The following is an 18,098-nucleotide window of genomic DNA, read 5'->3' as shown; positions in this document are numbered from 1 at the left end:
CAATTAATTCATGGACAAAGACAGTGAGCACATTTGGCTTGACAGGGACTATGCTGACCCAATTGAAGCTGTTTGACCAATGAAAATACCTTGCCATAAAGTAGATTGATTTTATTGTTTGCTGAATGCTAAAGCTGCCAGCTCTGATGACAGAGTTTCCAGATTTTTGTGTTGGGACTGCACTGCTAGCTAATTGATTTTCAGCTGTTCTGCTGCATTACCTAAAAGTCAGAAATTATCATGCTGCTCATATATGTACACTTATGGACATACAAGTCAGTCCCACATGTGCAAAATAATACATGATGGTTAAATGACAGAGAAGAAAGAAATTGTTTAACTTTTATTTATTTTCAAAGCCTAGTTTGACTCAGTTGAGGGCTATGGAGAAATGTGCATGGTTCCTGTTGATGGAGTGATTTCATGTATGAATTTTCCTCTATTCCTATCTGGTACAACTGGAAACATAAGATATTTTATTTCCCACTGGCTCAAGGAAAGGCTTCATTTGTTTTCAATAGAGAAGAAAAAAAAAAAAAGCTGAGCGAATAAATGAGCATATTGATTTTAAACAGCATTAAAAAGCAAAGAACAGCTATATAAATTTTTGCAAACTACTTCATTTGCTTCCTTGATAGGATAACAGACACCAGTTTAGACAAATCAGGGTTATGTCTCTTCAAGTTTTATCACCTGTCTGTCCGAAGTGTAGACCAGCAGAGCCCATGTGTGAAGCTCCTCTGTTCGCACCTTGCCTAGAGAAGGGCAGAGACATTGGCATGGAAGTACAGGGCTTCCTTTGCACTGTCTTAACTTATGTGATTTTGCTCTCTCTCTTTCTCTCTCTTTCTCTCTCTCTCTTTCCTGATTTGGCTGCTTAGGGACAGACAGGTAATGGAGAAGAAATTGAAAGGGAAAATACAGGGAAAATGTAAATGAAAAGAAGTTATTATAACTGTTATAATGAAGTGCCTTTCATTTAAATATAAGAATGTAACGCTGAAATGAACTTGTGATCCTGAAATGCATTTTTAATGAGTTTCCTTTTTATTTTGCTGCTTCAGTGGCATATTTTAAAGACCCTTTGAAAAAAGCCACATTAAAAACCCCACCAAATGCCACAACATGCAAAATTGGATATTGGTTTATTCCAAAACTGCTGATCAGGAAGAGTGGCTCTTCAACACAAAATGTTGCAGTCACTTTATTTAAATGAGTTTGAATTTGCATTGTGATGTGCCATTCTGATTTAGAAAAAAAAAATTAGATTTTCAGATCAAATTGACCCAGCCAGTGAAGCATTAAGAAACTGGCAGGTTTAGTCTGAAAGCCTCATGTTATATCAAACCTGCAGCCGGTGGAAGTCACAGAGAAGCAGTGAGAAAACAACTTTCTCACTGAAATCTTTCTCTTGTTACCATATAAGGTTTTTTTTGTTCTCACATATTTGCTCCTTCTCCCTGTAGGAGAACGCCCTTTCCAGTGCAATCAGTGTGGAGCTTCCTTTACACAGAAGGGCAACCTTCTGCGCCACATAAAGTTGCACTCGGGTGAAAAGCCCTTCAAGTGCCACCTGTGTAACTACGCCTGCCGTCGCAGGGATGCCCTCACGGGACACCTGAGGACTCACTCCGGTAAGTGAAGGTGCGGGAACATCCTGGGGCGCTCATCACTGCACCCATTGAGGAGACAGAGACATCCACAGCCACCAAGCCCAGGAGGTCTTCTCACCCTGGGAAGGCAAGTTGACCCATATTGGGGTTAACCAAGCTGCGAGCCAGCCACGGTGTTTTAGCGGCAAAGAAATTACTAAACTCATCTCACACTTGTGATCCTCCACCAGAGGAACTGGGTTTTCTCACATACTTCTTGGCTGATCAAAAGTTTCTGTACTACAGTTTCATTTTACAAGCCACATGTGAGTAATCCATTTCATGGAATTACGAACATGAATTAAAGCTGTTGAGTTTGGATGGCATTTATCCACATATAGAGATTATATTAAGTCTAAATACAGTAGTTTTTAAGTCACAAAGTCTCAAAAAACCTCTAGTCTGGTAGTCATTCTCGACCTAAGGAATGAACACCACCTACAACATTTAGCAGCAGTTATCTGTCACACCTTATTATTACAAAAAATTGAAAGGGTGGAGAAGAGGAGAGCATGGGAGAGAGAAAGATAATAATCTTCCAAAAAGAAGACCCTGATGAGTTTTTCAGTGTTTTGTCTCAACAGTAATATGGAGATCTGAGTAAGTTATTTTTGAATAACGTGCTTTTCTGTCACCACAAACCTCTCATTGTTTGACAGAAGCCATAGTCATATCCCTTCTGGGAAGCAAAACCAGTTTAGCACCTTTAAAGTCCCTTTAAAAACAGAATGCTGTCTCAACTCATTTTCCAAGCTAAGCTGGAAATGCAAATTGTAACTTGGAGAGGAAACCTCCAAATCACATTGCTGGAACTGATACTGGTAACTTTACCTGTGAAAGCTGGCTTTGAGACCAAGTTTTGGTAGCAGAAAGGGAGTTCTTAAAGTAAAATTTTTGTGTTGCACAAAACTAAAAAAATTATTCTCTGGCACACGCATTAATAACGAGATCCCTAGTGGTGGTCCCGGATGTCCAAAATAAGTTTCCCTTCTTCTGTTCTGGCCAGATTCAGGAAAGCACATCTTTAAAATATTATTTTGCCTCCCTCTCCTTTACAGTTACTAATTTTCATGACTGCAGAATTTTAAACATAGTTTTTCATGTGTACATGAAATTACACCTGCACACTTTCAGCACATTCTGAGGATTCCATAGCTAAAGACACAATGCATAAACTGTAGATTTTGATTAATTCCTGCAATTGGAAAACTGACATCAATATATTATGAACCGAGGTGGATGGTTTCTTTTTTAAAAAAAAAGAAAGTCATGCCATTTCTTTCTAATTTCCAGAAGCAGAAAATTTGTGCAATTTAACATTGTCCTAGAAGAATTGTGCTGGTTCTGGTTACATCAGGATTGACATCTAGCCATGGGCAGGTGTCTCTACCTACACCACAAGTTCTCCTATTGGCAGCTTCTGTGGGAGCTAGTCACTTAATCAGTTACTCACAGAACTTTGAAGGTGTCTCAGTTTCTGACTTGTGTAGATGCTGTTTTTGAAGATTTGATGTCGTTTTCCTTATCTGATGTGAATCATCTTAAATCAGCTTGCAGAACCTACAGAAGTGGCCTGTTGATGTGAAGATATACAGCTAGTTTTCCATTAGTTTTTTTTTTCTTTCTTTTAAATTGACAAAATCTTTCTTCAGTTCACCACAGCATGGGTTTATATTCAGGGTAGCGTTTTTCCCCCGTTGTTGTTACCATAACTAATATGCTGTTGAATACCTCTACTGAATCTCAATTAATTGTGTTTTCTCCAGTTGGTAAACCTCATAAGTGTGGATACTGTGGTCGCAGCTATAAGCAGCGCAGCTCTTTGGAAGAACATAAAGAACGCTGTCATAACTACCTGCAAACAATGAATATCTCAAGCAGCCTTTATTCAGGTAATAAACATGTCCATTCGGGGATTAATGCTGTCCACTTGTGTATTAATGCTATCCTGTCAGGTGTGCAGAAAAAGGAGTACAAAAGGAACAGTAGTACAATTTGTGGCATCTTTTCCATTGAGGAGGCATGCGCACACCCCATATGTATGATACTAAATCCGGATTTATTCTATATTTGATAGCTATTTGGCTGTTGTCTCATTTTGTTTAGTTCGAACAGAAAGCCAAAGTAAAACTCAAGCACGTAGCAAAACACTTGGATGATCTGGGAAGTTTCAGTTCACCAACTCAAGACAGTATAACTACATCATCTCACCATCTTTTCTTTTAGTTTGGAGTCCTATATCACAGAACTCTTGTGGATGTATTCCTAATAAAGACTTAATATCGCTGTTCTAGGGAGGGCTTCAGAATCTTTTGCATCGCACATCTCCTGCTCTTCCCAGGCACTGCTTAAGGGGCTTACTTGGTCACTGAGACCAACTCATCTAACAAGGATAAGTTGTCTTTGATCTCACTCTTCCAAGATAGAGGACATGAAGCTGGAGGCATTTAATTTAGCCAGTTTCACTGAGACAGTCCAGAAAGGCTAATAAATTGTTGACAGCCTTCTTCCTAACCTTCTGTTTAAAAGAAAGCTGGGAGAAGTGAGGAATTCTGGTGCTTTTCTGAGACACTGGCCTTACAGCGAATGTAAAGTCCATTTCTTGGAGAATGTAGAATCTGAAGCTATGACCAGAAATAGAGCAAGCAGATACCGGAGTTTGAATATTTTTTTAACAAGGATCCTAAAGATCTATATGGGATTGATCACAGTAAATATCTATAAAATATTCCCTTGCGTGTGCAGTTTTACGTAGAGAATATAAGATTCAGCTTCTCTATGGTAGTGTTTAAGCCCATCCAGTAAGTTATGTTTCTTGCATACTTCTCTGATCCTCTCAGTATATGTTATTTGGTTTGTAGAAACAAAAAAGGAAGGTTTTCTCTGACCTGTTTGCAATGATGCCTCACTTAATATTTTATATCTGGAGAGAATCTGAGTATGTTTTTACATGCTATCAAATAATGTAAAGTATATGCACATAATGATAGCAGTGAATACAGCTGAGATGCTTCTGGCAGACAGCATGTTAGAGCAGTGCCCCTTCTAATTTTATTGAGGGGCTGGAGAATGTATAAGAGCTCAATGTAATATACAGTAGGCAGCAATACTTATTCTTCAAAGAAGTGATAGGATTTAGAAGCAAATGTTCTGTGTTGGGATTTGAATGTCCAGCGTCTGGCACATGGATTTGAATGCCTGCATGCAGAAAAACTCTGCATAATATCATGCATGAAAATTTGAATGAATGAGTAGCTGAACTACTACTGATGTGTTAGTAAGCAAAAATGTTTAGGTGAAACTGGTATAAGGAATCGCAAACTTTAGTAAGAAATAATAAATTTTTAGAGATGGACCTTGTTTATAGCAAATCCAACCAGAAGTTTACACTACCCTAGGCCTGAATATCTCAGTGGGGTGAAAACTTGGGGATTTCGTGAAAGCTTGGAAGAAATACTTCTTCCTTGTATATACTGAATGTATGATATAAATCTATATTTTATATAATAGGAGTGGGTTTTCAAGTTAGAAAAAAAAATTAAAGGAATAACTTCTGGATTTAGACCTTGTATCCTGCAAAAACATTCACTCTTAAAATAGAAAAAAAATAGTACTCAGTTAATAAATCAATTCCCTACATTTCTGAAAATAATTTCTCTGCATTTTTGCTAGTATTTTACATTCTAAACAATCTATTCTACTTGATTTTAAACATACCATTTTGCCATGTTTATGTTCTTTACTTCCCTTATAAACTCAAAGATGAAAACATACAATGGAATATTTGAGAAGTGAGTATCCTTCATGGATTTCTAGTGCATTCTACATTATACATAGAAAAGCAAGTAGTATACTACCATTGTTCTTATCATATTTCATGCTATGATATAGAGCTATTACAGTCATAGTTCAGACCATCTTTTTTTTCCTCACACTCAAAAAAGTTGGTGAAAAAAATCTGTTAGGACATCTAATTTGACATCCTGCTACAGTGGGGTTGGGTTTTGTACAGCATTTTTAAAATACTTTCTGCTGTATAGATAGAAAGAATTTTAGCTGAGAGGACCTAAATGGTCAAAGCTTACCATCAGCTTGTAAATCTAACAAAAGTAATTGAGAAAGTACTTAAATAAGGGAAAGATCCAGCAAAGAGAAGTAAGAAGGGAACTAGGAGATTATACTTACATTTTAACTTGTGTTTGCTTTCTTTAAGAGAAGGAAAAATTAGGACACTGATGAATTTAATGGAAAAAATCTTATTTTAGAGGACCAGATTCTCACTGTCCATGTGAAGTTCTTCTCTTAGAGGTATTACTTGGAGTTTTGCATTTGAGTTGAATGGAAGTGTGCTGAAGTCTTGCCAGGTCTACTTAAATTAACAATAAAATTATTGTATGAAGTTTTTAAAAGGGTCAATTAAAATTTCTTCCATCACTCATGGATTTTTCTTTGGAAAGATAATTATTTTTTTCCTTTCACAGACACCAAATTACAGAAAAATAGTTATCAGGTTGGTGGCAAATTTAAGGGGTGTCAGTTGCAAAGGCTGGAAAATAGTACAAAGTTCAATTTAGGCAGTTGGAGGAGGGGGGCTTAGCAGTTTTAAACATTGCCATATTAAAAGTTTGAAAGTTGGATACATAACTTACACTCTCTTGAATGATTAGAAGTGGAATGCCATTATATCCTAAAGGATATTCCTTGATAATTTCAACTTTTAATTAAAAATTAAATCTTTTGTTTCCCTGTTGAATGGGCTACTTTAAAACTTTCTCTGTGAGTTTATTTATAAACTGGTGTCTGGAACCCTTAACCACCACAAGATGCTTGCTAGATGCTCATTTGATGATGGCTAGATGCTCATTTGATGATGACTAGATGCCACCAATGATCTTTACTAACCTGCATCTTCATGACCAGATTCTGCCCATATCCTGCATTGGTCACAACGTTTACCATCTTATGGGGATGGGGCAGAATTTCCTGAGACTCCCTGTCACTGCCCCGTCACTGTCACCACAGTATGTTCTGCTGCAGCAGAAACTCAAGAACCATTTGTGTACTCCTCTGCTTGGTATTGCAGGTTGTTGCTGCCTAGGACACTTAACCTGCTCTTTCCAGCTGTTTCACATCTTTCAGGAACAATGAAACTTTCATAATCCACCTTTTATAGAAGTGGTATATTGCCAAATAACATTGTGCAAGAACGGTGTGCTCTCAGCTACTGGGAAACACACAGGCACCGGAGTAAGGTGTTGTGTGAACCCATCTCGGAAGCAAAATCACAGAATCATGTATATTGGAAAAGACCTTTAAGATCATTGAGTCTAACTATAAACCTAGCACTGCCAAGTCCACTACTAAGCTATCCCATAGCTAAAAGCAGTAAATTCAGGGATAAAGCAAATCCTCAGCAGACACAGAAACCGAAATGTAGTGGAGTGGGGCACCTAATTGAAATAGCTTGCAGAACTAAAGTCTAAAAAATCATTCTTTGCTTCTCCCTTTAATAGCAACTCTCAGGTTCAGAAAACGTATTCATATCATAATAGCAGGTGAAAGTAAAATGAGACCCCTTCTCTCCCATCTCTGACTTCCCCTGGCCAAAACAACAACAAAAAAGACCCACAAAACCAAAAACCCAGTTGGGCTGTGATCTTACTGCACCCTTCCTTTAGGTGTTGGAAGTCAAAAACATCTTTCCATACATATTTCATAGCCATTGTTTTGACAGTGCATTTTCATACTTCCCTTCTGTTTCTACAGCAAAATACTGAAGTGAAATGTAGTGAAACAGGCTCCCCTTCCCAGAGCCTTACAGCTAAGATCCTTTCCAATTCTACCGTGTCTCAGCAGTAGCAGGAGGTTGGGAAACACATCTGAGTGTTGGTAATCAGTGCTCCACTATAGATGTGACTTTAGCAATTTAACTGCCATTTAAAGTCTAAAATTGCATCAAGGAAGTATAGCTATATTTGCTATAGGAAAAGGAAAGAAGGACTGGTGTAGTTTGCAAATACATCTTCCACTGTTGGAGTTGAGAGGTTTGTCCATTTTTCCTGCTAAAGAAGCAGGCACTTCCTATGGGAGAGGTGCAGAAGTACAGGTTGGGTTGGCAGTGGGTGGGTGAAGGATGTAATTTATTCACGGAAATGCAGTGTGGCTGTAGAACAGGGGTGGAGTGATTATATTACATACAGCAGACACCTTGCAGTGGCAATCTCAGTTTTGTATCATAAACACGAACATGTACATAGATTATTCAGCATGAGGGACTTCTAAGAAGAGTCAGAATCATCCTGTGTCTGCAGTGGTGAGCTCCTCCTTCCAGCTGGTTGGGAGCTAAAAGACATTAGCTGAGAAACGATAACCTGAAGACAGTAGTTCCATTAAAATGGAACAAGTGTGCCTAACCCTTCTGATGTCATTTGATTTCAGTCATAAAAGACGAAACTAACCAGAGTGAAATGGCTGAAGACCTGTGCAAGATAGGGTCAGAAAGATCCCTCGTGCTGGATAGACTAGCAAGTAACGTCGCCAAACGTAAGAGCTCTATGCCTCAGAAATTTGTTGGTAAGAGTTAAACGTTTGCTGTCTCCTAAAAAATAAAACAAAACACACCCCCAAAAACATCTCATAGGATTTTTACTTTTGCTTTATGATTTTACTTATTTTACTAAATTATCAGTATCTATCTCTATAGAAGCAGAACAGCAAAGTGTTGGGGGGAAAAAACAACCAAACTTCTCCAGCATACATTTCTGCATGTTTAATGCTCCACATCTGGAGATCAATTTTAAGTTTTCCTCATATCTTTTACAAATGCTTACAAAAAAGATCATTATAAGATCTGGACAGGCTCTTGAAGTTGCTTTAAGAACCTGAATACATACATTTAGACATAAATACTAAATACTTTCCTACTAAGAAAGCATTTGACCACACTTTCAGGGTTATTTCGGTAATTTCTTGGATGACATCCAGATCTGGGCATACTGGTGTTTCTGGAAGCATTTGTGAATAGTTGGACATAGTGCAGATAATATTCTTCAGCTTTTCATAAAGTCTGTATACCTTTACAGTCCAATATGGTCACAGAAATAAATAAACCTAGGACTGAGAATAATACATTAATGAAAAGATCTTTGAGAATATTCAGTAAATTATGCAAAAACATCATTCCCAGTTGCACCTAGCATTTTTTGTCTTAAAATTTAAAAGTAAAGGCTACACCTATATTGTTCTGTTTGGTAAGCCCATACCAAGTAGTGGTTACACCAGTTTTGTATTACTGAGACCCACAGACAATATTCTGCAGCTATGTAGAGTTAGTCTTAAATTAATAAAAACATGGGAGGTCAGAGGACAGCATATATTCGTATTTAGTTAGATCCATTTTTAATTCTCTACACATTCATTTATATTATTCTATAGGAGGCAATCAGAGAAAACTGAAGTCTTTGAAAAAAAAATACACTTTAAGAAGGTCTTCAGTCCAAAGTCACAGCAAAAAAAGATCGGTTTATGGGGCAGAAATTCCAAATATACCTTCTGCAATGAGGACACAAGGATGAAAGGAAAGCTAATGTTTCTGAGACAAGGGATGGGGAATCTCAGCTGTGTCTGGAGACGCAACAAGATGTTTGAAATGAAAGTCCAAGATCATCTTCAAATCCAAAGGCAGCAAGTCCAGGAGGTAGTTGAGAATAAGAAATGCTTAGGCTTATAAAAGGACAAAAATACTAGTAGAGGTAGTTACTAAAAATATATCAACTGTGTGAGGCAAATGTGATTCATTTAGATACTCCATTAACTGATTGCATTAAGCAAAATACCAATTCTGTGAAAGCTTCTGGAAGACCAGTAGTGTTAAAATGTAAAAGGTACTACCAAGTATCCTATTTGAATATATCTGTGAGTGCGGACTATCTTTTTCATTCTCCTTTTCAAATTAAAGGCAGTCAGTTTAGCTATGGGTTTTAGGAGTGCAGAGTTTCCTGTCAGTTAATTATTTAGGGTGTGGTGTAGGAAGACAACCTACTGACAGCAGATATTTATGGAAATTTACTAACCTTCAAAAGGATGAACTGTTCTGACAAGAAAATGCCCCCAAATCCTTTCCTTTCCAATCCTCACCTGCTGCTTCATGTAACAGGTACATTTCTGATTAACACAAGGATGGACTGACTGGTCAGGAGAACTTTGGGGTAATAAAACATGTTTCTTGCTTCTGTGGATTACCGTATCATGCCAATCCTCATGATGAATTCCAGGGAGGAGGAGCAAATGACATCCTTTGTGTAAGGAAGACTGCTGCTTCACTCAGTTTTCTCAAGGCTAAATTTATTAGCTTTCAAAAGTGAGAATGTTCACCAAATTAAGCCAGTTATCTGTAAAATTCTCTCTGTATTCCAAACTGGAAGAGCTCCCAGACCCAAAAGCAGAACTGGGCCATCCAAACCTGGAGAGTAAGGATTGCAGGTGAGGTTGACACATATTTATCAAGTAACAACAATGGGCAGCAAAGAAAAGTGAGGGGGTAAAACCAAAAACAATATAAAAAAGAAAAGAAGTGCCCATGTGCACTGAGTACATTTTTACTATTTAGATACCTGCTCCAGAACCTCGAGCAGTGCAAACTGCATCAAATCATTAGCAGTTTCATTTACTTATGCTCTAATAACCACAGAAATGAGCTATTATTTTTAATGAGCTCAAATATTATTTGCATTGCTCAGATATAGAAATGATACCTACCTACTTCAAGTTTGTGCCTGTTTCACTGGTGGGAAACAAATTTTTCTTAGGAGCACTTGATCCTCTCAGTCCAACTATTCTGCCTAAAGCAAATGCTACCCAAGAAACAGCTATTAAAAGGCCTTCTGAATGCCCAAAATCTTGTGCATAATGAAGACCAGTCCCACTTTTCAGTGTTGTACAGTGCCTGTGGAATAAAAATGATTTTGACCTCACTTTTGCCTCCTTGGATCAAGGGTACTCTTGATTCAAGTATATCAAGGTTCACATTGCAGGGCGGGGGCATTTATTTATTTAATTCAAGAGTCTTTCACAACACATACATTGAATCTTCTGCCCCAAACTCTGCCTGAGAACTATAGCATTAAAAATAGTAAATCTGGAAGAAATGAAAGTGCACCCCAACAGAGGGATCCTCAAACTGGCAGAATAACAGGGAGAGGAAATGAGGGAAAGAAGAAGGTTGTGCAGCACAGCTTGAAGGTGTCTGTACCCTACATCCCTTATAGAACTTATGCAGTGCTCACAGTATTTCTTTCTCTGCTTGCAGAGACAGAAAAACTGGTATGAAACCATATCTTGGAGTAAATGTAGACAGCAGGACATTCTACACTTCAGCTCCGTCATTGCAATAGTGTCATTCTAGAAGTTTTCTGGGATTTTCACTGACTTCAAACAGTCAGTTTGAGTAGAAACTGGGTGGGAAAGTGTTGATAAATCATTTTTCAAATCTTCTGGTAAATTTGCCATGCTCCTATTAGCATTTCCTTTAGACAAATCAGGACTTTCCAAAGCCTACGATCAAATGTCACATTGATTAGGAAATGGTGACAGCAACTCAGAGATATATTTGTGACTTTCAATGAATTTCCCAAGATTTGCAGAGCTAGAAAATCCATTCAGACCGTAAACAATGTGTTACTGGTAGTCCCTAGGAATCTGTGATAATTTCCTACTCCTTTGCAAAAATTTATTAGGAGCCTGACAATAACACTGATGGTTTACATTGCTTGAGAAGACTGTTCAGATTCATAAGATCAGCATCTGTGTTAAACAGTTTCTCCCACTCCCAGCTTTTACCTTCTCTGTTTTTCTCCATCCTACCTGTCTAGGAATTTTGAGAAATTGTGGGTAAAATCAGCATTCAATACTAGGGCAACCAGCTAGAGATACATTAGTGCAGTCCAATTTAAAAAAAATTTGTCTCCCCCTTAGTTCTGGCATCACAAATTAGAGTCAAAGCTACAAGTAACAAGCAGTCTTCCTCTGTATAAGGCTTTTTACCTTGTAGTAAAAAGTATATTCCTACAAATGCGCTTAAATTTTTCCCATGGTTCTAAGCTGCTCCTTGACATAATTATTTGACACAAAATTTCTAGGATTAGTAGCTTCTGGTAAGATGTCTAACTTACTGTTTATTTAAAAAGACAAGATGTGGGGGAGTTGGCAATACGAAAAGTTATGGTTTTGTTCATTTTTTTCCAAAATTACAGGACTACTTTGCCAATGCGGGCTATTTGTAAGAAATTGATGTTCTAAAAGTAAAACTTATCATTTCCAGTCTAAAACTATAATATTTTAGGTAAAATATTGATAATGTGCTTCATGCTCTGAAGCACAGAGGTGACACTCTCTGTGACTGTGATGGTAAGCTGTCTTCACTAGCCACAAAGGCAGGCCTCAGCTCACTGTAGGAGGCAAATGAGAGAGTACAGTTAGAAAGGAGAAAGAGAGAATGAAGCACTCGATCAGTAGCTCACACAACTCCCCATTTAATTATTTCCAGAATTTGTTTTGATCCATTTGTTTTTCCAAAGACCTCAACTTACTTTGCAAGTAAAAAAAAATTTTAAAAATGACCAACCATTTTTCTGACCAGCTATGTTAGAGAACTATGAATACCTCAGGTGAATTTCAGAGGTGGATTTGATCAACTCTTTTTCTTCCATGTTGTTTGGCTCCTTAATTATGTAAAATTCATCATGCAATCCATGGTGTTTGGTTCCTCAATTATGTAAAAATCAACCCTCTAACTCCTGACTATTTTTCACTGCAGGTGAGAAATGTCTGACAGATCTTCCATATGATGCCACCACCAACTATGAGAAGGAGAATGAAATGATGCAGACACATGTTATTGACCAAGCCATTAATAATGCCATCAGTTACCTGGGGGCAGAGTCCTTGCGTCCCCTTGTCCAGACACCACCAGGTGGTTCTGAGGTGGTGCCCATCATCAGCCCCATGTATCAGCTCCACAAACCTCTTGGGGACAATCAGGCTCGTTCCAACCATACAGCTCAGGACAGCGCAGTGGAAAATTTGTTGCTGCTTTCCAAAGCCAAATCTGTCTCCTCCGAACGAGATGCCTCTCCCAGCAACAGCTGCCAAGACTCAACAGATACAGAGAGTAATAACGAGGAACGCAGTGGTTTGATTTACCTGACAAACCACATAGGTCCCCATGCAAGAAATGGCATCTCTATAAAAGAAGAAAGCAGGCAATATGATGTCTTGAGGGCAGGCACTGACAATTCCCAGGATGCTTTCAAAGTGATCAGCAGCAGTGGGGAGCAAGTAAAGGTTTACAAGTGTGAACACTGTCGAGTCCTTTTCTTGGATCACGTGATGTATACAATCCATATGGGCTGCCACGGGTTCCGCGATCCTTTTGAATGCAACATGTGTGGCTACCATAGCCAGGACAGGTATGAATTTTCTTCCCACATAACTCGAGGGGAGCACCGTTTCCACATGGGTTAAAACTCCTCCAACACAGATATAGCCTCAACAGCTGCATTACTGGAGCTGCACGAGCCACAACAGCAACAAAGCACAAGTTGTCTGGACAGTAACAGTAACAAGAGAATCAGAAGTTCAGATATCTTCTCCCACGAGAAAAAATTTTCATATTGGTAGCATGCATTGCAACTCAGTTTTCTAAAATGAATGCTAAAGTTTTTACTGAAAATGTTTGATCACCGAAAACCTTTACTAATGTAAGTAGAAGCTTTTGTAGTCACATAGCTGAAAGGCCTCCCCTTAACTGATGCTTCTTGCAAACCTTCCTTGCCAAAACTCTTAACCATGTGACGGATGCACCATGCAGATGAGGATGCAACAGGCAGGAGTGGCCAAGGTTTCTCTCTTAACACCATGAGTATAGGGCTCTTACACCAGATATATGCTTTTTTGACTTCCTGGCAGTATTTGAATCTGGGAAGAATAAACTCAACTGAACTGGAGGGTCCCATCTCAGATGACTTCACAGATAGCTGGGGTGAGATGAGACCCCTCAGCCAGAGAATCCTCAATTGCTTTGGTGGTAAAAAGTAGAACATTTCCATCTGCAAAGGTGCTGCTGGTATTGACATCATGGTGTGTTTTGTTTGTGTCACTAGGCAGGTGAGCAGGTATGTGAAAGATAGAAGAAACACCCTTGTAATATACTCTGTGAAGTATGAACTGCATTTAATGTATAGAAAAAGGGTATTGTTGGCTCTTCTTTGAATAAATATTTTCTCTCCCTATCCAACAAACCCCTGCTTTTCATTAAGCAACCCCTTTTCTCTCTCTGCATATACAAGTTATAATGTATTTAATTTTTCTTTGTCTTTTTTTAAGTTTTAGTTATTTAGGAAAGTATGATGTACAGTTGGGAAAAGCACTAGCTAGAAATATGTGTGGGGAAAGTCTCCTTATGCACATCACATTTTTCATCTTTTTAAACTGCCTGGCAAATATCCAAATGTCTTTCCCTTGTGTATGAAAAAAATCCCTATTTTATGTGCACAGAAGATGTCCTCCTGTACATTTTGTGGTTCTACTCATAAGTGTTGTAATTCTTAATTATTTTTAAGGCACTGAACTGAATTAAACCAGCCAGTCAAAATTTGTAGTCTTCTCCCTTATTCCTGGCACTTGCTGTTTAATGAGTGGCCAAGCCCCACAAAGGTGCTGAGAACCCTAGCTTCCTATTCAACAAATCATTTCACCATGTGCTTTAAGTTACTTTTACTTTAGTGGAACTAATCTTAAGGCTGAAAAAAATAGTGTTTTGCTCAATGGGAACCAGAGACTGCAACACTTGGCAAAGTGCAGTAAAATCCACCAAGAGCTTACTCCGTGACAGGTTCTGCTGCAGATACTATAATTTCAGTTAGAATCAAAACTTCTATGATTAATAGATTCTAAACCCAAGCACAGCTGATATTAAAAAAAAAATTTTTAAAAAAAAACTTTCCCTTTACTTCCTCTTCCAAATAGTTCATTTCTCGCACTGAAAACCCTTGTACTTTAAAATGGGCAAAACCCAAATTTTTGCAGCTGCATAAAAATCTGTCATCAGTGCTGCAATACTTCCTGGGCAACATTCATAAAAATAACCCATCTTATTAGCTTAATGTATAAATACTTCCACTCTGCAAAGTAAATGGGTATTGTCCAATGAACACAATCCTATAACCAATAAGTCTAGGAGTCTTGTCATACAGTTATACTTTCTCCATTCAGGAGTGCATGTAAGCACATATATTTATTGTAAAAGGAATTTGATGGAACCACAAACAATTGTGCCTAGGTCAATTTGACCTGATATATGTAGCTATATTTTATATGCATTTCCTATATATACATACTATTGCAGGCACACAGAGTTCCTTCTTCTGCTTTCACTTTTGCAGGTGTAAGTCAGGAGCAACAACACTGATGTTAGAGGAAAGATACTGATGAAACAATGAATTACAAGTGTATGTTTTTACAATCTCATGTCTTTGCTTTTGATGCCAACTGTAAGACACTGCATTTGACATGAGTGCACAGTGGTGTTTTTACACTGAAAGTGTATGTGTGCATGATTACTTAGTAGCTTTGTCACCAAATGTGAATGCTGTGGGTGAACATCCATAGACTGATGCACATACCCAAAACAGTGAAAACAAATTATTCTTACATTAGGTAGGCTAGTACATACAGCATGACCACTCGAAAAATGGCAGTGTAAACTACACCCCCAAAGGCGATCCCCTGTACTCACACACTGTAACTCAGTGGCCAATGGACATTATTGCCCGTTACTCCCCAGCTCAAGGCACAGTGCAAGGAGGCAGGCACAGGGATTCACCAGCTGCTTTCGTGCCTCAACTATGATTTTTTCATCAATGCCTGCTACACATTTAGATTCCAGACAGACTCTACCTGGCAATATGGTATTACCAGGTATTTTGTATAGTAATCACCTGAAGGAGACATTTTAGTGGGGAGCTTATGGTGATGAGTTTCTTCTTTTCACTTCAATGAAGTTAACATGGGTTCATTTTTTCATAGCTGGTAGGGACACATTCATCTGTTCTTACTCCTCTCCATTTTTTATTCATACCACCCAGGCAGGGAAAAGTAATTTCCAAGCCCTGCTGCAATGTCCTGTGTGAAGACAGATGTTGGCTGCACAGAGACATTCTCCTTTGATTGCGCTTTCCTACTGTTCCTTGATTTAGGCCACTATGTACCCCATGTCATATTTTTTTTTATCCCTTCATTTTAAGACACCAAAAGCTGTAAAGGGGGGGGGGGGACAGAGGCTTGCTCAGGTGGTTTTGTTTCTATGCTTTTACTACAACCCAACACAAATAAATCCATGTTCATTAACTGCATAAACGCGCATAGCTCCAGTGGAGTTTAAGACTGCCTTGAACTTAAATTTTAGACGTGATTTCTGATTACTGGGTAGGTTCACTGCCTTTGCAACATCTCTGTGCGCACATGCACGTGTATGAGTCTCTGTGCCGCTTTTCTTGTCAACGTGCACATGCCCTGCTTGTGGGTTTGTGCATCGTTAATGTTTTATATGCAGATGTACGTGTGTATATATATCTAAAATGGTTCATACGACATGATGACACACTGTCAGTCACAGTGGGTTTGTCTCCTGGGTCTGGAGTTTTCTTATTTATACTATAAGAGAATATGTTGATGTTGTATATTAAAGAGTAAAGTAGTATAAGTGAGTATATTAAGACACAATGTAACAGAGGGCTTAGTTTAAAGGCAGGAGCAAGCAGCATTCTCTGTTCACAAAGGGGCTTTTTGGGGTTGCTTTTTTTTGGTTTTTTTCTTTTTTTGCACAAAATCGCCTTCAATTTGTTTAGAAACAAGGGTTTCAATACTTTTATTTATGAACATATGCAAGGATGGCATGAAAATAAAATTGTGTGTGTGTGTGTACATCGGAACAAACTGTGCTCTCAGAAACTAGTTTAGTGTAATCTCCCTTTTTCTGTCTTTTTTTGCTATGGTGCAATACCCTGATATGGTTTAGCTGACCCCTAAAATGAGTAAATTTGTTGAGTGGCTTTAAGTTTATATCTGTTTTAAAAAGTAAAAAATAATCGCTTCCCTGCCCTTCCTTAAACACTGTCTTTTCTAATAGAAAAGTTGTATTTACACACTTTCTTTTTGCTGTGTTTTTATATTGTAACTTCATTTTTTCTTTGAGAATATTGTATTTAAAAAAAAAAAGAGAAGTTCATAAAAATCGAAAATGTTATTAAGTTATGTCTGCTAAGTGAGCTGTATCTTTTAAGACACCTGAATGTGGTTAAAAAAAAACCCAAACCCAGAACATTTCTGTCACTCTCTGAGTGGGTGAAGAAGAGGTTCGGTATAGCTGGAGGCCTTGTGGAGCGGGTGGTGGTGGTGGCTGTGTGTGGTGGGGGAACAATATATGGTGAGGTGCAGGTAGGCAGCTCTGTGACGGCGAGGGAGTGTTGAACATCCTGCATGGCCCCAGCTGCTGCAGCCAAACCTATAGCCCACATCATGGGGAGTTCATCCTGGCCATCTGCACAACCCATCTTCTGTGGCCAAAAAGAGTTGCGCTGTGCCAGTTGCCCTGCATTCACCAGCTACATGAAGCAGCCTTACTAAACCAGCTCCAGCTAAAAATCAAGTCCTTAACTGGCTATGTCCTTTCCAGAGCATCATGGCCGCAAAGCTCACACAGCTCGTTTGAGCAGCTGACTTGAGAAGGCTGCTTCCTTTCCAGCCCTCTCCTCTTACCCTTCCCTCCCACCAGCCAACCAAAGTCATTACAAAACACAATTACTTCTGCATGTAGAGTCATGGTAATTCAAAATAAAACATGGAGAAATTATCTCTACTATTTGCCACAACAAAGGTGATTTCTCTGCGGGTGTCCCTGTTTCTTTCACATTCCAGCACAGTAAATTTCACATCACATATTTAATACAAACTACAATCACTGCTTTGCTTAGAAAAAGCACCATTTATAAAGTTTTAGATCTATTTCCATTTGTAAAACTGCATTATTATGAACAAAAGAAGATTAAAGTCCCCAGACTCTAATTGTATAGTAATCAATTATTTTATAGGTTCCAAAAATCTAGATTTTCCTTAAGTTACCATGATATCGTGTCATCATAAACTATGACTTCTATAAGAAGGAACCTTTTAATGTCCTAATTCTTTTGTTCACCACCATAGCTTGTCCATGGCAAATTAAATGAACTACAAATTTCTGTTTCAGCGAGAGACTCTTCTGCAAATACGATCTCAATAATAATAACATAATCACCAAAACAGACCAAATGTAATATTTTCAATCAACATTATTAAATCCTTGAACTAAACTACAGACATGCAAAGTTATAAATGCAAGATTATGTACCTAAA

General features: G+C 38.3%; 1 protein-coding gene across 16 annotated transcripts in view; it reads left to right on the top strand.

Moving 5' to 3' along the window:
- IKZF1 (IKAROS family zinc finger 1) overlaps positions 1-17,578 on the top strand; it is a 71,099-nt gene extending 53,521 nt beyond the window's left edge. For 8 of the 16 annotated variants that reach the window (XM_054059385.1, XM_054059387.1, XM_054059386.1 and 5 more), the window contains 4 exons: positions 1,467-1,634; positions 3,419-3,544; positions 8,091-8,225; positions 12,466-17,574. In XM_054059385.1, coding sequence (XP_053915360.1) covers positions 1,467-1,634; positions 3,419-3,544; positions 8,091-8,225; positions 12,466-13,172 — 1,136 coding nt within the window. In that variant the 3' untranslated portion in view covers positions 13,173-17,574. Of the gene's footprint in view, positions 1-1,466; positions 1,635-3,418; positions 3,545-8,090; positions 8,226-12,465 lie in introns of all 16 variants that reach the window. The other 8 variants (XM_054059395.1, XM_054059394.1, XM_054059383.1 and 5 more) reach the window with 8 other exon arrangements.
- Positions 17,579-18,098: the final 520 nt, after the last annotated feature.

Source organism: Cuculus canorus, chromosome 2, assembly GCF_017976375.1.
Source record: "Cuculus canorus isolate bCucCan1 chromosome 2, bCucCan1.pri, whole genome shotgun sequence".
NCBI classification, from domain to species: domain Eukaryota; kingdom Metazoa; phylum Chordata; class Aves; order Cuculiformes; family Cuculidae; genus Cuculus; species Cuculus canorus.
The sequence above is the reverse complement of the archived record's forward strand: the minus strand, read 5'-3'. Positions and strand labels throughout refer to the sequence as shown.